The 16019-nt window shown below is 69.3% G+C and overlaps 3 protein-coding genes across 4 annotated transcripts; all 3 read right to left on the bottom strand.

Moving 5' to 3' along the window:
- Positions 1-2292: 2292 nt before the first annotated feature.
- On the bottom strand, positions 2293-7089 carry MEX3D (mex-3 RNA binding family member D). The gene is made up of 2 exons (XM_040990555.1): positions 6543-7089; positions 2293-4087 (listed from the first exon to the last, which is right to left on the bottom strand). The coding sequence occupies exons 1-2, from the start codon at positions 7087-7089 to the stop codon at positions 2625-2627; spliced, it is 2010 nt and encodes a 669-aa protein (XP_040846489.1). The 3' UTR covers positions 2293-2624.
- Positions 7090-9311: 2222 nt separating this feature from the next.
- On the bottom strand, positions 9312-13683 carry MBD3 (methyl-CpG binding domain protein 3). 2 transcript variants are annotated; one of them, XM_040990566.1, is made up of 6 exons: positions 13481-13683; positions 11046-11205; positions 10615-10752; positions 10429-10519; positions 10172-10349; positions 9312-9889 (listed from the first exon to the last, which is right to left on the bottom strand). In XM_040990566.1, exons 1-6 carry the CDS (start codon positions 13588-13590, stop codon positions 9700-9702), a joined length of 867 nt encoding a protein of 288 aa, XP_040846500.1. In that variant the 5' UTR covers positions 13591-13683; the 3' UTR covers positions 9312-9699. The 2 variants fall into 2 exon arrangements, with proteins under 2 accessions (XP_040846500.1, XP_040846501.1); XM_040990567.1 differs by having other exon boundaries at positions 13577-13648.
- Positions 13684-14627: 944 nt separating this feature from the next.
- LOC121163211 (cytochrome b-c1 complex subunit 10) lies at positions 14628-15815 on the bottom strand. The gene is made up of 3 exons (XM_040990569.1): positions 15685-15815; positions 14934-15059; positions 14628-14740 (listed from the first exon to the last, which is right to left on the bottom strand). The coding sequence occupies exons 1-2, from the start codon at positions 15732-15734 to the stop codon at positions 14939-14941; spliced, it is 171 nt and encodes a 56-aa protein (XP_040846503.1). The 5' UTR covers positions 15735-15815; the 3' UTR covers positions 14628-14740; positions 14934-14938.
- Between the last annotated feature and the right edge of the window lie 204 nt (positions 15816-16019).

Raw genomic sequence — 16019 nt, 5'->3', positions numbered from 1 at the left:
GGCGGGGCGAGCCGAGGAGAGGGCGGAGGCAATCGGGGGCGGTGCGAGCAGGCACAGGGCGGGGCAAACAGAGGAGGGGGCGGGGCGAGCCGAGGAGAGGGCGGGGGCAATCGGGGGCGGCGCGAGCAGGCACAGGGCGGGGCAAACAGAGGAGGGGGCGGGGCGAGCCGAGGAGAGGGCGGGGATACGGGGCGGCGCGAGCAGGCACAGGGCGGGGCAAACAGAGGAGGGGCGGGGCGAGCCGAAGAGAGGGCGGGGCAATCGGGGGCGGGGCGAGCCGGAGCGGGGGGGGGGGCAGCACATGCCCGGCACAAGCTCATTGGCCGGCGCTGTCACGGGGCGGGGCCTGGGCCTTGTGGCTTCCTCACGCCGGGTCCCCTTCTCCCGCGGCCTGACGTCGCGCTCTCCCCGTCTCTAACCCCACACTGCGCCGAGCTGCACCTCAACGGCCAACATGGCGCCAGCCGCCCCCGGGCCAGGCCGCTCTGTGCGCGGATTCGGCTTGTCAGCGCGGGGTGTGGGCCGGGGGGCAGCCGGGCCCCATGTTCGTTCTGGAAGGTTCCTAGTGGCCAGGTTTTCTCAGGACGCAATGCCACAGGAGGCCCCGCCCCTCCTGGCCAGGCTCCGCCCCCAGCTCGTCCCTCCTCCTTATACTGCCCCGCCCCTTAGGGTCAGACCCCGCCCACCCGGCGGCACCAGGGCACCACTCACCCATGGAGGCCCCGTCCCGCGCATGCGCTGCCTCCACGCAGGGCTGGTCGCTGACCAGGCCCCGCCCCCGCCCCGGCACAGGCCCCGCCCCCGGCACAGGCCCCGCCCCCGGCACAGGCCCCCGCCCCCTATGGATTCCTATTGGAGGGCTAAAGCGCCTCAAGGAGAAGCTCTCACGCCGCCGTCTTACGAAGTTTCTGGAATCTTCTGCGGAGGATTCGTCGTGGAACTCGAGAAAGGACGTCCTTACCGTCGTCTTCTGGGGGCTGTGGGGTTCCCTGACAGTCATGGCAGCCGCGCGTCCCCTCCGGGCGTCCGGGAACATTCTTTCCCGCCGAGGGCTGCGGGCCGCCTGTTCATTGGTCCACCGAGAGCATGTGACGCAGCGCCTCCTCCAATCACGAGCGAGCAAGGCGGGAGGTTGTCGTCATGGCAACCAGGCAGCGTCCGCGGGGACCGGGGGTGTTCGGATCGCTCTCCTGGCTGTCCTGGGTGCCCCGGGTGCTCTGACTGCCCTGGCTGCCCTGGCTGCCCCGGGTGCCCCGGGTGCCCTGGCTGCCCTGGGTGCTCTGGCTGCCCGGTTCCCGTTTTACAGAGAAGCCGAGTGAGGGTCGGCTCCCACTGGGGCTCCTGCGTGGGCGGCAGGGACCCCAAGGCCGTCAGTTCGCGGTGATGGACGCCCAGGAAGCGGGGCGCGTGTGTGTCCCCCCCCACCCAGGGGCTCCCCAACTTCGGCCTGGCCTGTGGTGTGCGGCTCCGGCCACGCGATGGCGACAGAGGCCGGGTCTTCCCAACCCACAGGGGCTGCTGCCTGGTTAGGGCCGGGGTCGGGGTTCAGGGTTGCTCATCAGTAAAAAGCCAAGGTGCACAAAGCGAAATAATCTCCTATCCCTGCCCGCCCCCCAGATCTGCCCCCCACGGGCAGCAGGTGCGCCCCAGCCCCCCAACTCCTGCAGAGAATGGAGAAGCAGATGGCAGGAAAGTGTTACCCTTACCTCCTAATGGGAGACCCCAGCCCCCTTCTTTCCCAGCAGGTTCTTCCTGTTCTGTGGGTCCAGTCGGGGCCCCTTTGACCTGCACTCCAGCCCTGGTGGTCTTACAGGCCATTCCCCCCAGGGGCCCCACACCACACGGAAGCTGAGCCAGCGCTCACGTGAATACAAACACTTTATTAAGAAGGCTTTGGAGTCAAAAAAATAAAACTCTGGATACAATTTTGAACCCTTAAACCCGCTCAGCAAATATATAATCAGTAATTTAGCTGTGTAAGATTAAATGTCCATTGCTTTATTTAAAATAAAATATATTTTAGTTCTTAAAATTTATTCCATAAAGTACATATTTTCCTATAAATTTCCTACATATACACAAGAGGTAAAATGTAAAAAATAAACAACAAAACATCAAAAAAATCTTTTAAAAAATCTTAAAAAAAAAAAAAAAAGAAACCGCAGTAGGGAAACAGGGAATTGTCAGAACAACAAAAAATTTAGAAATTCCGGGTTGCGACGTCCCCTCCCCGCCCTCGCCCTCCCCCCTGCCCAGCCCCCCCAGACCCGCACGCACCTGCCCTGCCCCGCCCCGCAGGGCGCGGAGATGGGGGACCTCCCGCTCCAAATCATGGTTTTGGGACTTGCAAGGTGGGTGGGGAGGTCTTTAAAAAAGGACCACCGCCCCCTTCCCCAGGAATTAAAAAAAAAAAAGTGCAAACTGACTTTTCGCGTTTATTGTTCCCCGCACGCGCGGGGGGGTTGGGTCAGCACCGCGGCTGGCTCCGCGCCGAGGCCGCACCCGGCTTGCGCGCCGTGTCCACACCTGCGACTCGAGTTAAAGCTCCACTTTGGCAGCAGCATGCGCGCCCGGCTCCACCGGCCCCCACGCCGCCCACCCCGCCGCGCCCCCAGACTCCCGCGCTACGAAAAGATATGAATGGCCTGTGTGGCCGGCGTGCGGCAGGCCGGGCACTCGGGCGCGCTCTTGCCGCAGATGCGCATGGCGCAGTCCATACAGAAGAGGTTGTGGCCGCAGGGCACGAGCGCAGCCATGACCTCGCCCTCGGCGCACACCACGCACTCGCGCGCCGGGGCCGGGGTTGCTGCCGCGGGAGACACTGTGGCCGGAACCGCGGTGCCCACGGCTGTCGCTGCCGAGGATGGCGTCGAGGACGAGGTGGTGTTGGCTGCGGTCGGGATGGTCTTGCTCTCCGGGGAGTCCAGCGGGGCGCTGGTGGGCAGCGAGGCGGCTGCGGGGAAGCCAGTGCCACCAGCACCAGTGCTGCTGCTGCTGCTGTTACCACCGGGGAAGGGCAGGGAGGTCTGGGGTGCAGCCCGCCAGGGCAGGGCACCCACCGGGTCGGGCGCGGGGCGCCGGGTCAGGGGCAGCTCCAGGCCCAGGCCCGGTTCCTGCAGTGTAGGGGAGTGGCGCGGGCTGCCAGCTCCGCTACTGCGCCGTGCGCCCCCGGGAGCCGGTGCAGGAGCCCCGTTGACGGCACAGCAGGTGCCGAAGGCTGGCAAGGGTGCTGCCCGCTCGAACGGGGCCCAGATGGTGGCCGCGGCGGGCACCGTCAAGTCCAGCGCCAGGAAGTCAAAGCCGAAGTCCCCATCGTCGGGGGCGGCTGTCCCTGTGGGTGCCCCGGGGCCGTCCCCTCCGAAGGTGAAGGCCCCGTTGCCGGAGCTGCTGCTTGCTCCTCCGCTGCCGCCGTAGGGGCTGGCAGGGCCTGGGTCCGGCCCGGGTGGTCCTCCGCGGCTGCCGGCGTAAAAGGCTTCGGGGCCTCCGGGTGCGCCCAGGGCGCTGTCGCTGCGGAGGCTGGAGGGGGCTGCGGGTGGCCGCCGCGCAGGGTGCGGGGCCTTGGTCCAGAGGCTGGCGGCTGCGCCCAGCAGGTCCAGGCACACGTCGGTGCCATTGGCGTGGAAGTCACTGTCGGGGCCCGCGTCGGGGAAAGCGCCCGTGCGCAGGGTGATGTGCGCCTCGATCTCCTCCCGCGCGCGGTCCACGTTCTCAGGCATGCCGGTCACAGCGAACACGGGCTCCTTGTCGCGCCCCGGTGTCACGATGTACGTGTGCGTCCGCTGCTGGATTCGCTTGATGGTGGCACCCTTGGGCCCCACCACCAGCCCCACCACACGGTAGGGCACTCGCACCTGGATGGTGGTCTGGCCTGGCAGGTTGGGCGGGCCCGGGGCGGCACCTGGTGGGCAACCAGCCTTGCCGCGAGTGGCCCGGATCAGGGAGAAGTGCTCTGCGGCCGACAGGATCTCGCGTTTGGCCATGTCCACGTCCTCCTTGCGGCCCGTGACGATGAACACGGGCTCCTCGCCGCGCACCGGCGTCTTGATGTAGGTGTTGGTCTTGGCGCGCAGTGCTTTGATTTTACACCCTGTGGGTGAGGGGAGACACGAGGTGACGAGGCCTGTGCCCCCCGTGGCCCAAGGCCCATCCTGCCTGGCCCAAGCGGCCCTCTGACCACCCCTCCAGCTGCAGGACTGACACGGTGTTAGAGCGAGCACAGGGCGGGGGGCCACAGCTAGGTGGCCTCAACCTTGGCAGAGCTAGAGTGTTCAGGAGCTGTGGGTGTCTCCTGTCCCAGCACCCCCTCACCCAGCAGCTGGCACAGTCCCAGCCCTCCAGAAAGGCAGGACAACCAGGCAGGCACACGGATGCATCTCCCAAGGGGAACAATGCCACAGGGTGAGCACTTTCCCATTTGGAATGTTCCCCATTCCTCCCTCTGCTTGCTGTTGCTTCTTCCAGGAAGCCCACCCAGACTGCCTTTCCCATGCTGTGAAGGCCCCTGGAGGGGTCTCCCTGTGCACAGCCATGCAGGCTCAGGAGTCACACAGGCACAAGGGGCTGGTCAGGGGACAAGCCTTCCATTCTCACAGGTTGAACCTAGAGGTGCCCACTGCCTGCCCACAGATTGGGTCAAAGATGGAGCGGGGGGGGGGGTGCTCCCTGTGACAGTGGGGCGGCCCCAGCATGGCTGGGGAGCAGGCGCTCAGGCCACCATGGACAGAGCTTCCAACAGTGGCCCCAGTGGAGGCCCTGGCCACTCTCCCAAGGCCAATGATGAAGAGGGGTGGGGCCAGCGAGGGGCGGGGCCCCAGCTGAGGGGCGGAGCTTCTGACCCCCAGCTTCTGCACAGCCCAGGGCCAGCTGATGGACAGAGGCCTGGGGTGGGTGGGGCAGGCGGGGGACAGCTACCTGGGGATCAGAGGAGGGGTGCAGCTGGGACACCCCTAGTCACACCTGTGGCCCAAGGCATGGCACTCCCTTTTCCACTCTGTCCCTCTCTCCCAGTCCCTTGTACTGGATGGTAACTGGGCAGGTTTGGTGGCCCACCAGTGTGACCACTGGCCCTGCTCCTGCCCTGGAAGCACATATGGGCCTGGCACTCGGTGGTGTTGCACTCAGGCAGCCGGATCTGACCGCAGCAAGTGAGCGCTCAGGCTGCAGGAACCGGGGCAGGTGCACATGCTCCCCACATCCCTGGAGCAGGCAGGCCTGAACCTCCACCTGCAGCTCTAGCTGCTGTCCCCGTCCTGCCTCCTCAACACCTGACACCCTTGGGGAGGCCCGGGAAGCTGCCAGCCTCCCCCTCCTGCCGCATCTGGCCTAGAGGACCCACAGCCCAGTCTGGCATCCAAGGAGTGCACAGTGACCATATCTGGGGTCACACGCTGTGCCATGACCCCGCCACCCACGACTGAGACCGCCAGCTGACTCCCAGGTTTTTGGACACTCAGCCCAGCAGGACACAGGGGCAGGGTCAAAGGACAAGACAGAGTCAGTCCCATTCCTGCAGACACCGCCCTGGCAACCACCACCATCCCACCCCGGCTTGGGGTACACCAGCCCAGCCGTGCTTGGCCTCCAGGGAGACATGTCGCTGGAGGCCTCGTGGCCCCACCCACCCCAGCTAGGAAGAGATGAGGTAGAGCATCCCAGGGGCCCAGCCGGCCATCCTGCAGGACAGCGACAGGTGACACGGCCACTCACACCTCGCCGCCCCGTTGTTCCCCGGCCCCTGCCAAGCCTGACCAGTGGCCCCGCCCAGGCCCCACCCCAAGTCTGGGAATCCAGCAGGCGCCAGGGCGGGCCACAGGGAAGGCAGGAGAAAGTTGAGGCCGCGGGGACTGATGGCTACAGGGTGGTTGGTGGGAGTGTGCTGGGCCGGGCACTGCCCACCGCCCGCCACCGCCCGCCCCACAGCCAGACGGCCAATGAGCACCAGCGGGCCTGATGTCACCCGCCAAGTCTCAGCCTGGCGCTCGAACAAAGAGAACAATGGGGCAGCCCTGGGACCCCGCGCCCCGGGGGTCTGCAGCCCCCCAGCTGGTCCCAGCAGGCTGCAGGGGGTCACCCCTGAAGTGGCTTCCGAGGCCGCCTCTCAGGAACCCCCAGAACCCCCGAGGCGGGGCTGCCAGACTGGGGTGGGGGGCGGGGATCCAGTCACACCCGGTCCCGCCCCCCACTCCAATCAGGGTGCAGTACTGGGTACCCCCAGTGCCCATCCCACCCCACGGGGGTCCACTCCGAGCTAACCCGCACACCAGGGCCCCGCCCTGAGCCACCAGCAGTGGCACTGCCGCGCCCACCGGCGCCCCGCGCCCCTCTGGCCAGCGCACGCCGCAGCCTTTGCGGCTGCAAACTGCCGGCACAGGCGCAGGGACCGCGCGCGAGGGGTGGAGCACGGGCTGCACCCAACTTTCTCGCGCGGCCAGCGGCAGGACAAAGGTGCGGAGTGGCCGCCCGGGGTATGGAGCGCGGCGTGCGCGCGTGCGCGAGGGTCAGGCCGGCCAGGAACCCCCACCCGACGGCGGCCACTCACTCACCCTGGCGCCCCACGATCTCCGCGACATGCTCCGAGCTGGGCACCGGCACGCACTCGGTCATGTTCACGCTCTTCTTGCGGCTGCCGATCACGCACATCTGGTCCGCCAGAAGCGTCGGGGGGCCCAGCGCCGCGGGGTGGGGCGCGAAGCCGGCGAACACGTCGGGCGGCGATGGCCTGGGGGGCGGCGGCGGCGGCGGCGGCGAGGGGCTCACGTCGGGCTCGGGCGGCACGGCAGGGACCTCGGCTACAGCCCCCGCTGCAGGGACGCCTGGCTCCGGCCCGTCGGGGGGCGCAGGCTCCGACCCCGCCACCGCTTCATCCTCGCCAACCGGTGCGCTCTCCTCGTCCGCGCTGCCCGCGGCCCCCAGCCCCAGCGCCGACAGCTGGTCCAGCGCGAGGCGGAGCGCGGCGGCCGCGTCGTCGGGCTCGGGCGCGGGTGCGGGTGCGGGGTCCGGGCCGGGGTCCCCGACGGCCGCCGTCCCCGACGCTCCCGCACCCCCGCCGCCGCCGCCGCCGCCGTCGGGGAGGCCGCCGGGGCCGGGCATGGCCGGCGCCTAGCGCTCGGGCCCGCGCTCCCGCCGCTGTGCCGCCGGCCGCCCGCGCCGCCGCCGCCGCCGCCGCCCGTGCCGCCCTCCGCCTGTGCGAGCTCGGCCGCCGGCCGCCGGCATCCAGCGGCGGGGCGGGCAGGCGCGGGGCGGCGGCGGCGGCGGCGCGGGGGCTGCTCGGGGCCGGGCCCGGGGGCCGGGCCGGGGCGGCGACTCTGGCTGCTGCTCGCGCGGCTGCGGCGGCTCCTGGCGGCCGAGGCGGCGGCGGCGGCGGCGGCGGAGGCGGCGGCGGCGGCGGAGGAGGAGGCGCGGACGCTCCTCGGCTCCCGCCCGCCGCCCCCGCCGGCCCGGCCCGCCCCGCCCCGGGACGTCACGCCGCGGCCAACAATGGGCGGGCGCCAGGGCGCAGGCGCGCGGGGCGGAGGCCGGGGCGGGGCGCGCGTCACGTGGCGCTCGGGCGGGGACCCCCGCGCGCCCGCACGTGCGGGGTGCGGCGGCAGGTGGGTGCCGGGCGCCCTGGCCGCGTCCCCTCGGCGCGCGCCCCGCTCCCCAAGCCCCACAGGCAGGTCCCCAAGCCCCACAGGCAGGTCCCCCTCTTCAGGTTCGGGGTGATGGACGCGCGCCCCGCTGCCCGAGCTGTGGAGCACCATGGCACCCCGCCCTCCTCCGATGGCCGGAGTCCCCCAGGGACCTGCTGAGCCGTGGCCAGCCTGACGGGGCCCTTGTCCCGGCGCGGCCTCCTGGACACCCTGCTCGCCCCCCAACCGCCCAGGGCCCTCAAGGCTTGCGGCGCGCACACGAACCCCATCGGGCAGGTGGCTCGGTGCCGTGTGCGGGTTCCCCCACCCACCCCACCGCCGCATCACGGGCCCTGACTTGGCATCCGTGTCTGCAGCGACCCGACCTGGCTAGCTGCGGGGTCAGCACCTACAGGAGTCTCAGTGTGAGGGGATTTTTTTTTGGTTAAAAATTTATTTTTATTGAAAGGCGGATTTACAGACAGAAGGGGAGACAGATCTTCTGTCTGCTGGTTCACTCCCCAAGTGGCCAGCAGGAGCTAAGGTGTCCTCCACATGCAGGCAACCGAATGGAAGCAGAGCAGCCAGCGCCTCTGTGGGGTGCCACTAAACCCGCATGGAAGCCCCTGACCTTGGACCTGCAGGCTCCCTGAGCCTCCTGTTCCTGGGGTCACCGGGTAGATGGCAGCGTGGGTGCTCACACCCCCTGCCGGCTGCTCTGTCCAGGTCAGCTCCCAGCCGGGGGACAGCATGGTGCAGTGGACATGGTCACGGTCCTTGGGGGTCCCATTCGGGGCATCCCAAAGGAGCTCCTGGTCCTGGCTTCAGGGGAGCCAGCTCTACTCCTCAATAAATCCTCCCACACCCTGTGGTCAGTGTCCCTGTCTCACTGGTCTCGTCCCTGGCGGCCACCACCACCTGTGGATGAGCCCAGGCACTGCCAAGCCTCACTCCTGTCAAGCTGGGGGACGGGGCAGAGGGGCGGGTTAGCAGTTCCTGATGACCTAGGGCCAGCCCAGCCTGGAGGCAGGACACTGAAGGCCTACAGGGGATGGGGCCAGTGTGACCTGTCACTGCCACCTCAGGGCAGCAGTTAGGGCTGCAGGGGAGTGCCTCCCACAGATGGGACCAGGCCGCAGGACCCCCCGGAGGAGGTACCCAGGCCGGGAGACAGGAAGGCCATGTCCAGCGGACATGGACCCAAGCCACGGTGGTGGCTGGAGCAGAAGGCAGGCCCTGCCCTCCTGGAGTGATGGGGCGCCCCTGACCTGTGACCTTGGCACAACTGTGCCCCCACCTGATGGTGCACCCTGATGTGTAGGGCCCAGAGCCTCATCCCCACCCATCCCACTCGGGACAACCTCCTGGCCCAAGGCCAGAGCAGTGTGAACCTGGGCGGCACATGCCAGCCGGGACCTTTACTCAGTGCGGCCCACGGGCCCTGACCCAGCCATCCTGGCTCCAGTTCGCCCCTTGCTGTTCCGGCGGCTGGCCTCTGGAGCCCCCCCAGATACAGGTGGGTGAGCCTGTGGGGTCCTCCCGGTCACAGGGGCTGGAGTCACTCTCACCATCACCCCCACCCACCCTGGACCATGGGCCTGTCCTGACCGCAGGTGAACACTGGCTACTGGCCAGGGAGTGCCAAGGAAATGCCCGCCGCTGGGGCTCACAGCCCCCAAGAGCGGACATGGAGACACAGCCCAGTCACGCGTCATCCGGCCTGCGTCAGCCGTGACATTGTTTATTGAGGGCAACAGCCCCGGGGCCCACTCGCTGGGCCTTTGGGGCCAGCCCTTCCTGGAGGGCAGGCCCAGGACAGTTCCAGGCAGGGTTCTGCACAGACACAGCCTGACCCAGAGACAACTGGCTGGCCTGGGGTGGGGGCGCTGGCTGGGCCAGTCCTTGGTTGGGCCCCGGTCAGGCAGGACGCGGGGCCACCAGCACCTCCAGGAAGTGAGTCTTCTCAGGAGCTGCAGGGCAGGGTCTGGCCTGCGGGACCACTGCGGGGCAAGCTGGGCACGGGGCCAGGGTCTGCAGAGGGACGGGCCGTGAGTGACCGGCAGCCCCGCCACGCCAGCTCGCCCGCACCTGCCTACACGGGCTCCATCTCCCGGTCTGGCTCCGGCTCGTCATCGTCGTCCTCCTCCTCATCCTCGTCGCCGCAGGCCTTGTCCAGCGGGGCCTCCCCGTCGCGGGCCAGCTCCTCCACGTGGGCCAGCATGTCAGCCATGAGCGCCTCCTCCAGCCGCTTCCGCACCTGCTGCACCAGTTCTTCCTGCTTCCTGTGGACGTGGGGTGGGGGGGTGGGGGAGGGTGGTCATGAGGGCCCCACTCCACGCTCCACGAGCCCCTCGGGGACCCCAGCCTCCGCCCACCTGGGAGGGGGTCCCTCCCACAGCAGGACGGGCAGCTCACAACGTAGTAGCTAGCGACTGTGTTCGGGCCTGCCCTTTACCAGCATCAGCGCCCCTTGCTCCCCAGCAACCACTGCGGGGGTCGCACCCCTTGCAAGCCGGGACCCGCCCCCAGGTGCCTGGCCCTGCCCAGCGGCGCCCCCACTCTACCGGATGTCCTCATCCGTCACCATGAAGGCCTTGCACAGAGGCTGCGTGGTGTTGAGCCACACGCCGGGATTCTTCTCCACGGCGGCCGAGAGCTGCCCGGTGACAGGCAGGGTGCTGGTGTGCAGGGCGCTGGCGATGGCCGACAGCAGCGTCTCGTCCGTGCAGCCGGGCCCCACCCCTGCGGGGTACAGGCACGTGGCACGCCCAGCCCGCGCGCAGGCCCCACCCCCGGCCAAGGGCAGGTCCCCCAGCCTTACCCTGCAAGCCCTTGGGCAAGTCCATGGTCTTCACCAGCTCCTCCGCGATGTCGAAGGCGTTCAGGCCGCTCAACTTCTTCTCCCAGAAGAGCTGCCGGGAAGGGGCACACAGGGCCGGCGTGAGCGCAGCATGCGCCCGGCCCCTGGCCCTGCTCGGCCTCCCCGTGCGCCCCCAGCCCGGCTCACTTGGCGCGGCTGTTCCACGGCCTTCTGCGGGTCGCTCTTGACCTTGTTGCTCGGGTGGTTGGTGATTTTGGTCACCGGCTGCTTGAAGATAGACGCTGTCTGCCGCACAGGCAACGCCGTGTTCAGGTCAGGCTTACCCTGTGGAGACGAGGAGCTGCAGCGCGGCGCGAGGGACGCGAGGGGTGCAAGGGGCGCGCGGCGCACCTGGGCCGGGGCCTCTCCGCGGCTGCCGGGCGTCCCTTGCCTCACGGGCTGCCTGGCACGCCTCGCGTTCCTGCAGGCCAGCGTGGCGGGCAGGGGGCACTCCCGGGACAGGCCCCGCACGCGCCCCCTCCGCGCCATGCGAGTCCCAGCGCCCCATCTGGCAAGTGGTGCGCAGCCCCGCCCTGCTCCACCCTGCTCCGCCCCGCAGTGACGTGGCATGCGCCCACCTTGACCTGGTTGGCCGAGTCGTAGCGCACGCGCTGGCGGCTCTTGGTCACCTTGCTGAGGAGCATCTTGCCAGTGCGGAAGTCGAACGTGCTGAGGTCCACGGAGCCGCCCAGGTAACGCGCCAGCTGCGGCTTGCTGCGAAACTTCTTTCCGCTGGGGCTGCGGGCACAGTTTGGGGGTCGGCGGCTGCTCCAGTGCGTGCACCCCACCCCGAGGGGTCTCCCCGCGGCTCGGTAAGCCCGGACACTGGGGCCGGCGCTGTGCAGTCGCATATTAAGCCTCTGCCTGCGCACCCCCACTGTCGGGAGGGGGTTCCCGAGATCACATCCCGGCTCCACTTCCCAGCCACCTTCCTGCTGATGCACCTGGGAAAGCAGCAGGGGAACTGGGGGCCCCCCCGCATCCACAAGGAGACACCCCAGCCTCATGTGCTGCGGCCAATTGCGGGGAGTGAACCAGAAGATAGAAGACGTCTCACAACTTTCTGAACCGAGGCCTTTCAAAACCCGTGTCCGCACAAACAGGTTGGCTATGGCCGTTTGCCTGGGATCCCTGGACCTGTGCGGGGTATGGAGGGACGGCGCCCGCAAGGGACACACCCTGGGTGAGGTGGGATCCAAGGCCCTGAGGTGGCCGGCGCTGCAGACTTGTTCTGGGCTCCGGACTGTTGTGGTCACTTGGGCGAAGTAACCAAGAAGATGGAAATCTTTGAAATAGGCGCCAAAAAAAAAAAAAAAAAAAAAAAAAACGCGCCCCCACTTTGGCCATTCTAATTGGCAGGGAGGGGAGGGGTGAGGGAGGGCCAGGGCTGGACATTGTACAGGGGACCCACAGCGCCTTTCCGGACGGGGGCAAGGAGAGTGGGATTCTGGCTTTCCCGCTGGGCTACAATGTTCTGGAGCATCTGGACAGCGTGGAGGTCGCCGCATGGGGAAGACAACATCACGCAGATCTGTACTACATTAAGAAGACGCCCCTAGTGTTTCACTGAGCAGAAAAACAAGTGTTGAGACCACAGGTGCAAAAGGGGGCCTGCGGCTGGCTGGCACTGGGGACTGGGGGGGGAGGAGGACTGGACTTGGAAAGGGGCCGTAGGCACCCCAGCCAGCTCCCCGGGGTCCGCATGGGCCCCACAGTGAGTGCTCTCTGCGCTCTGCCCTGCTCTCCCGGGGTCCCGTGGATGCACAGTGCAGGGGGTGCGCACGGCCCCCACGGGATGGGCTCTGCGCTCTGCCCCGCTCTCCCGGGGTCCCGGGGATGCACAGTGCAGGGGGTGCTCACGGCCCCCACGGGATGGGCTCTGCGCTCTGCCCTGCTCTCCCGGGGTCCCGGGGATGCACAGTGCAGGGGTGCGCACGGCCCCCACAGGGGTGGGCTCTGTCCTGCTCTCCCGGGGTCCCGGGAGATGTACAGTGCAGGGGTGCGCTGCGCCACACGGCCACCCCTCACAGAGCCCTGCCCCTCCGGGCCTGCAGACAGACAGCTGTCACTCTCATGGGCCAGCAGGTGTGTCAGACAAAGGAGACATGACACGTGGCGCGCGTGAAGGGAGGAAGCAGGTGGCTTGCGGGTGAGACAGAACCCGGAGAGCGGGAGGCTGGGGAGGGGCGCACACGCGTCCCAGAACACAGCTCCTCAGCCCAGGCGGCTGGGGGGTCCCCTAAGAACCACAGGCACCCCGCCCCTCCGCAGACTAGGGGCTCCTAGAGCACCCCGAGGATGGGGTGTGACTCTAGTTCCTGCAAAGCACGCGTAACCCCACACCACCACGCGCGGGTGCCGAGAGGGGACCCTCACACGCGCAGGGAGAAGGGTGCGCGGGGCACAGCCAAGCCGTCCACAAGAGAACAGGCAGGGACAGACACGGGGTCAGTGGCCGACGGCTTGATGGGCAGGCTTCGGGCAGGGACCCCAGTGCAGCCCCACGTGTGTGTGTGTGTGTGTGCACGCGTGCAGGGGGGCATGCTCATCCCTTCCACGTCAGGGGCGCAGTTCTCCAAGCAGCCGCGCCTCAGGGAATCCAAAAAACAAGCGCTTGGGGAAGACGCTGAGAAAGCGGAACCCCGCATTTCCAGGGACGCCCCCGCCCGCGGCCGTGCCCCCCACCACCCCTGCACCTCGCTGGCGCGCACGCGCGCTCGAGGGATACTACAGGGCAGGCCCAGCTCCCCCCCACGCCACCCTGGCCTCCCGGCGGCGTCCGGGCGCCCCTCGCGTGCGTCTCCCGGGGACCCCCCCACACCCCCGTGCACCCCACAACCCGTCCCCGGGGCCACAAAAGCCGCGCGCGCGCGCGCGCGCGTGGCAGGCGCGGCGCCGGCACCACGTGGGGCGCGCACGAGCACGCAGCACGCACGCACGACGCAGGCTCGGGGCTCGGCGCGAGGGGGCCGCCGGGAGGCGCCCGTTGTGGGGGTGGGGCGCGCGCATTCACCTATAGTAAAAGACATCCCTGTGGCCGGCCGACAGCCCCGACCTTCTGGGCACTTCTTCCCTCTCCCAGCCCTGCGGGAGCGCCGGGCACTCCCACCTCTTCCGCTCCATCGCGCCCGGCTCCTCCGGCCAACGCCGCCGCGCCGACCCCCCGCTCGCCGCCTCCGGACGCTTCGAGTCGCTTCGCTCGCCGCCCGCCGCCCGAGCCGCGGCTGTTCCGGCCCTCGGGCGCCCGCCCTCCGCCCCCAGCCGGGCGCGCGCGCCGGCTCTGCCGCCCTGCCGGCCCCCTCCCCGCACGCGCCAGCCCCGCTCGGGGGGCCGCTCCGCCCACCCGGCCGGCCGCGCGGGGCGCCGAACTGCGCAGGCGCGGCGCGGCCCCGCCCCCGCGCCACAGGCCACTCCCCCGCCAGGCCCGCGGCCTGTACGGCGGGCCCCGCCCCGCCCCTAGACCCCGCCCCTCCAGGCCAGCGCCGGCTGCACCTAGCCCCGCCCCTGTCTGCACGACCAGCCCAGGCCACGCCCACCGGCCTGGATTCAGAGTTGCGCAGGCGCGGCATAGGCTCCGCCCCTCGCGGCTAGCCTTGGCTCCGCCCTGGATTTCGGGTCGCGCAGCCGCCGCTCTAAGCTCCGCCCTGCGCCTGCAGGCCCCGCCCGCCCGCCCAGGACGCCTGCGCACTCGGCCTCCCACGCGGTGCGTCCTGCAGAGCCCTCCCGGTTTCCACGCCCGCCCCGGTCGGTCCCGCCGACGCCTCCGGGGCCCTGTCCGGCGCTCGGAGCCCTCCGTCGGCGTGCACGGGCGGCGGGGCTGGCTGGTGCGGCGAGCAGGCGGCCTCCAGGACGAGGAGGGCCGGGCCATGCCCTCTCAGGTCAGCTGTGCCTTGCACAGCTCAGCAGCACCCACCTCGGGGTCCTGGCCCGTGCCCGCCCAGGTGCCATGCTGTGAGGTCCCTGCACCCGCGTGGGAGCCCCCCACACAGACCGTCCCTCTCTCTCTCTGATTAGGGCCAGGGCGCTGCGCCCCAGGTTCCCGCCCCACACTTGGCTTTACTGACAGGTGCAGGAACCGCGCAGGACTTGGTCCTACAGGAAGGGCTTCCCTCGGGGTCCCCCCTGCCCTGCCCGCGAGACGACAGGCACACACGACAGGGCTGGGTCAGCCAGTTTAATAGCAGCCGCCATTCAGCGTGGGCCTCTGCCCCGTCCTCCTCCAGTCTTCCAGGGCTGAGGTCACTCCTGGACACAGCAGGCTGGCAGGGGGCACCTGGGGAGACAGCAGCAAACAGGAGCATGAGAGCTGGGCTGGGCCTGGGTGCAAGAGAGAGACAGACCCCAAAACCCAGACCCGAAGGGTCCCAGCGTGCCCTGGCACAGCAGATTAACCCACTACAATCCCATGTGGGCTCCGGTTCACGTCCCGGCTGTGGAGGACATGACCCCTCACTGCCCACACTCACCGGGGTCACTCGTCCTTCTTGAACTTGCCGTTGATGTAGGGCACCCAGTCAAGGATCAGCCGCCAGTCAGTGGCCCACACCAGCCCCACGCCGCCCACGGCACCCCACATGCCGGCAGTGGGGATCCTGTGCCAAGTGGACAACACAACGTGGTCAGGTCCACCTGGCCGGCAGGGACACTGGAAACCAGAAACGTGTCCCTGCCTGGTAGTGGCCAAATCAGCCGCATCCCACGGGGCCGGCGGGGAGCAGGGTCACTGGAGTGCAGGACAGATGCTGGGCCCTGGGGACCCCTGAGCGCTGGCGGGGTGTGCGGGGACGCACAGCGGGGGTGAGGGCCCGGCACCAGCCCTGGGGGAGCGGCACCCACGCGGGAGGTCTTGGGGAGTCCACCAGTGGACCGGAGACCCGTCCCCCCAAAGCAGAGTCCGGACAGATGTAAAATCGTGGGGTGCTGCACCTGCTGGCCCGGCCGCCAGGCTCCCCAACAGGGCGCGTCTGACCCGCACACCCCCAGGCTGCGTTCACTGCTCTGATGGGCACAGAGGGGCCCGCCTGCGCAGTCACCGCTGCCCAGGCGCCAGGCACCCCCAAACCGGAGTCAGCGGGATGGGTCCCAGGCCTGCGCCAAGCGTGGGGACCGGGCCGGGGGTCGGCGGTGCCGTCCGCGTGGGCGCCACTGCAGGACACTGTCGGGGAGCCCAAGTCCCGTCCGGTGGTCTCCCCACGCGCGCGCGCTTCCGCTCCTCACCAGTTCTTGGCCAGCTGCACGTAGCGTGGGCCCAGGAAGCGGGTCAGCATCGCGGCCGGGTCTACACCCTCAGGGTCACCCCGCCGGGCGGTGCGACCACAGGACGCACGCGCGGGCCACGGTTCCTCCACGCGACTTCCGGGGAGGCTCGAGGGCGGAGACCATGGCGACGGGGGCGTGGCGAGCGCGCGCGCCCCGCAGTCAGCGGGCCGGGGCTGCTGTGCTCCTGCAGGCTGGGATACCTGGCCCTGGTGGGCATCCAGCCCCCATCGCCCTGGTGACCAGGGAGCCGAGCTGAGCTCCTACAGGCTGAGCTACCCGGTCCTGGTGCGCGT

Source organism: Ochotona curzoniae, unplaced genomic scaffold (genome assembly GCF_017591425.1).
Source record: "Ochotona curzoniae isolate NIBS_2020 unplaced genomic scaffold, NIBS_Ocur_1.0 contig_605, whole genome shotgun sequence".
NCBI classification, from domain to species: Eukaryota; Metazoa; Chordata; class Mammalia; order Lagomorpha; family Ochotonidae; genus Ochotona; species Ochotona curzoniae.
The sequence above is the reverse complement of the archived record's forward strand: the minus strand, read 5'-3'. Positions and strand labels throughout refer to the sequence as shown.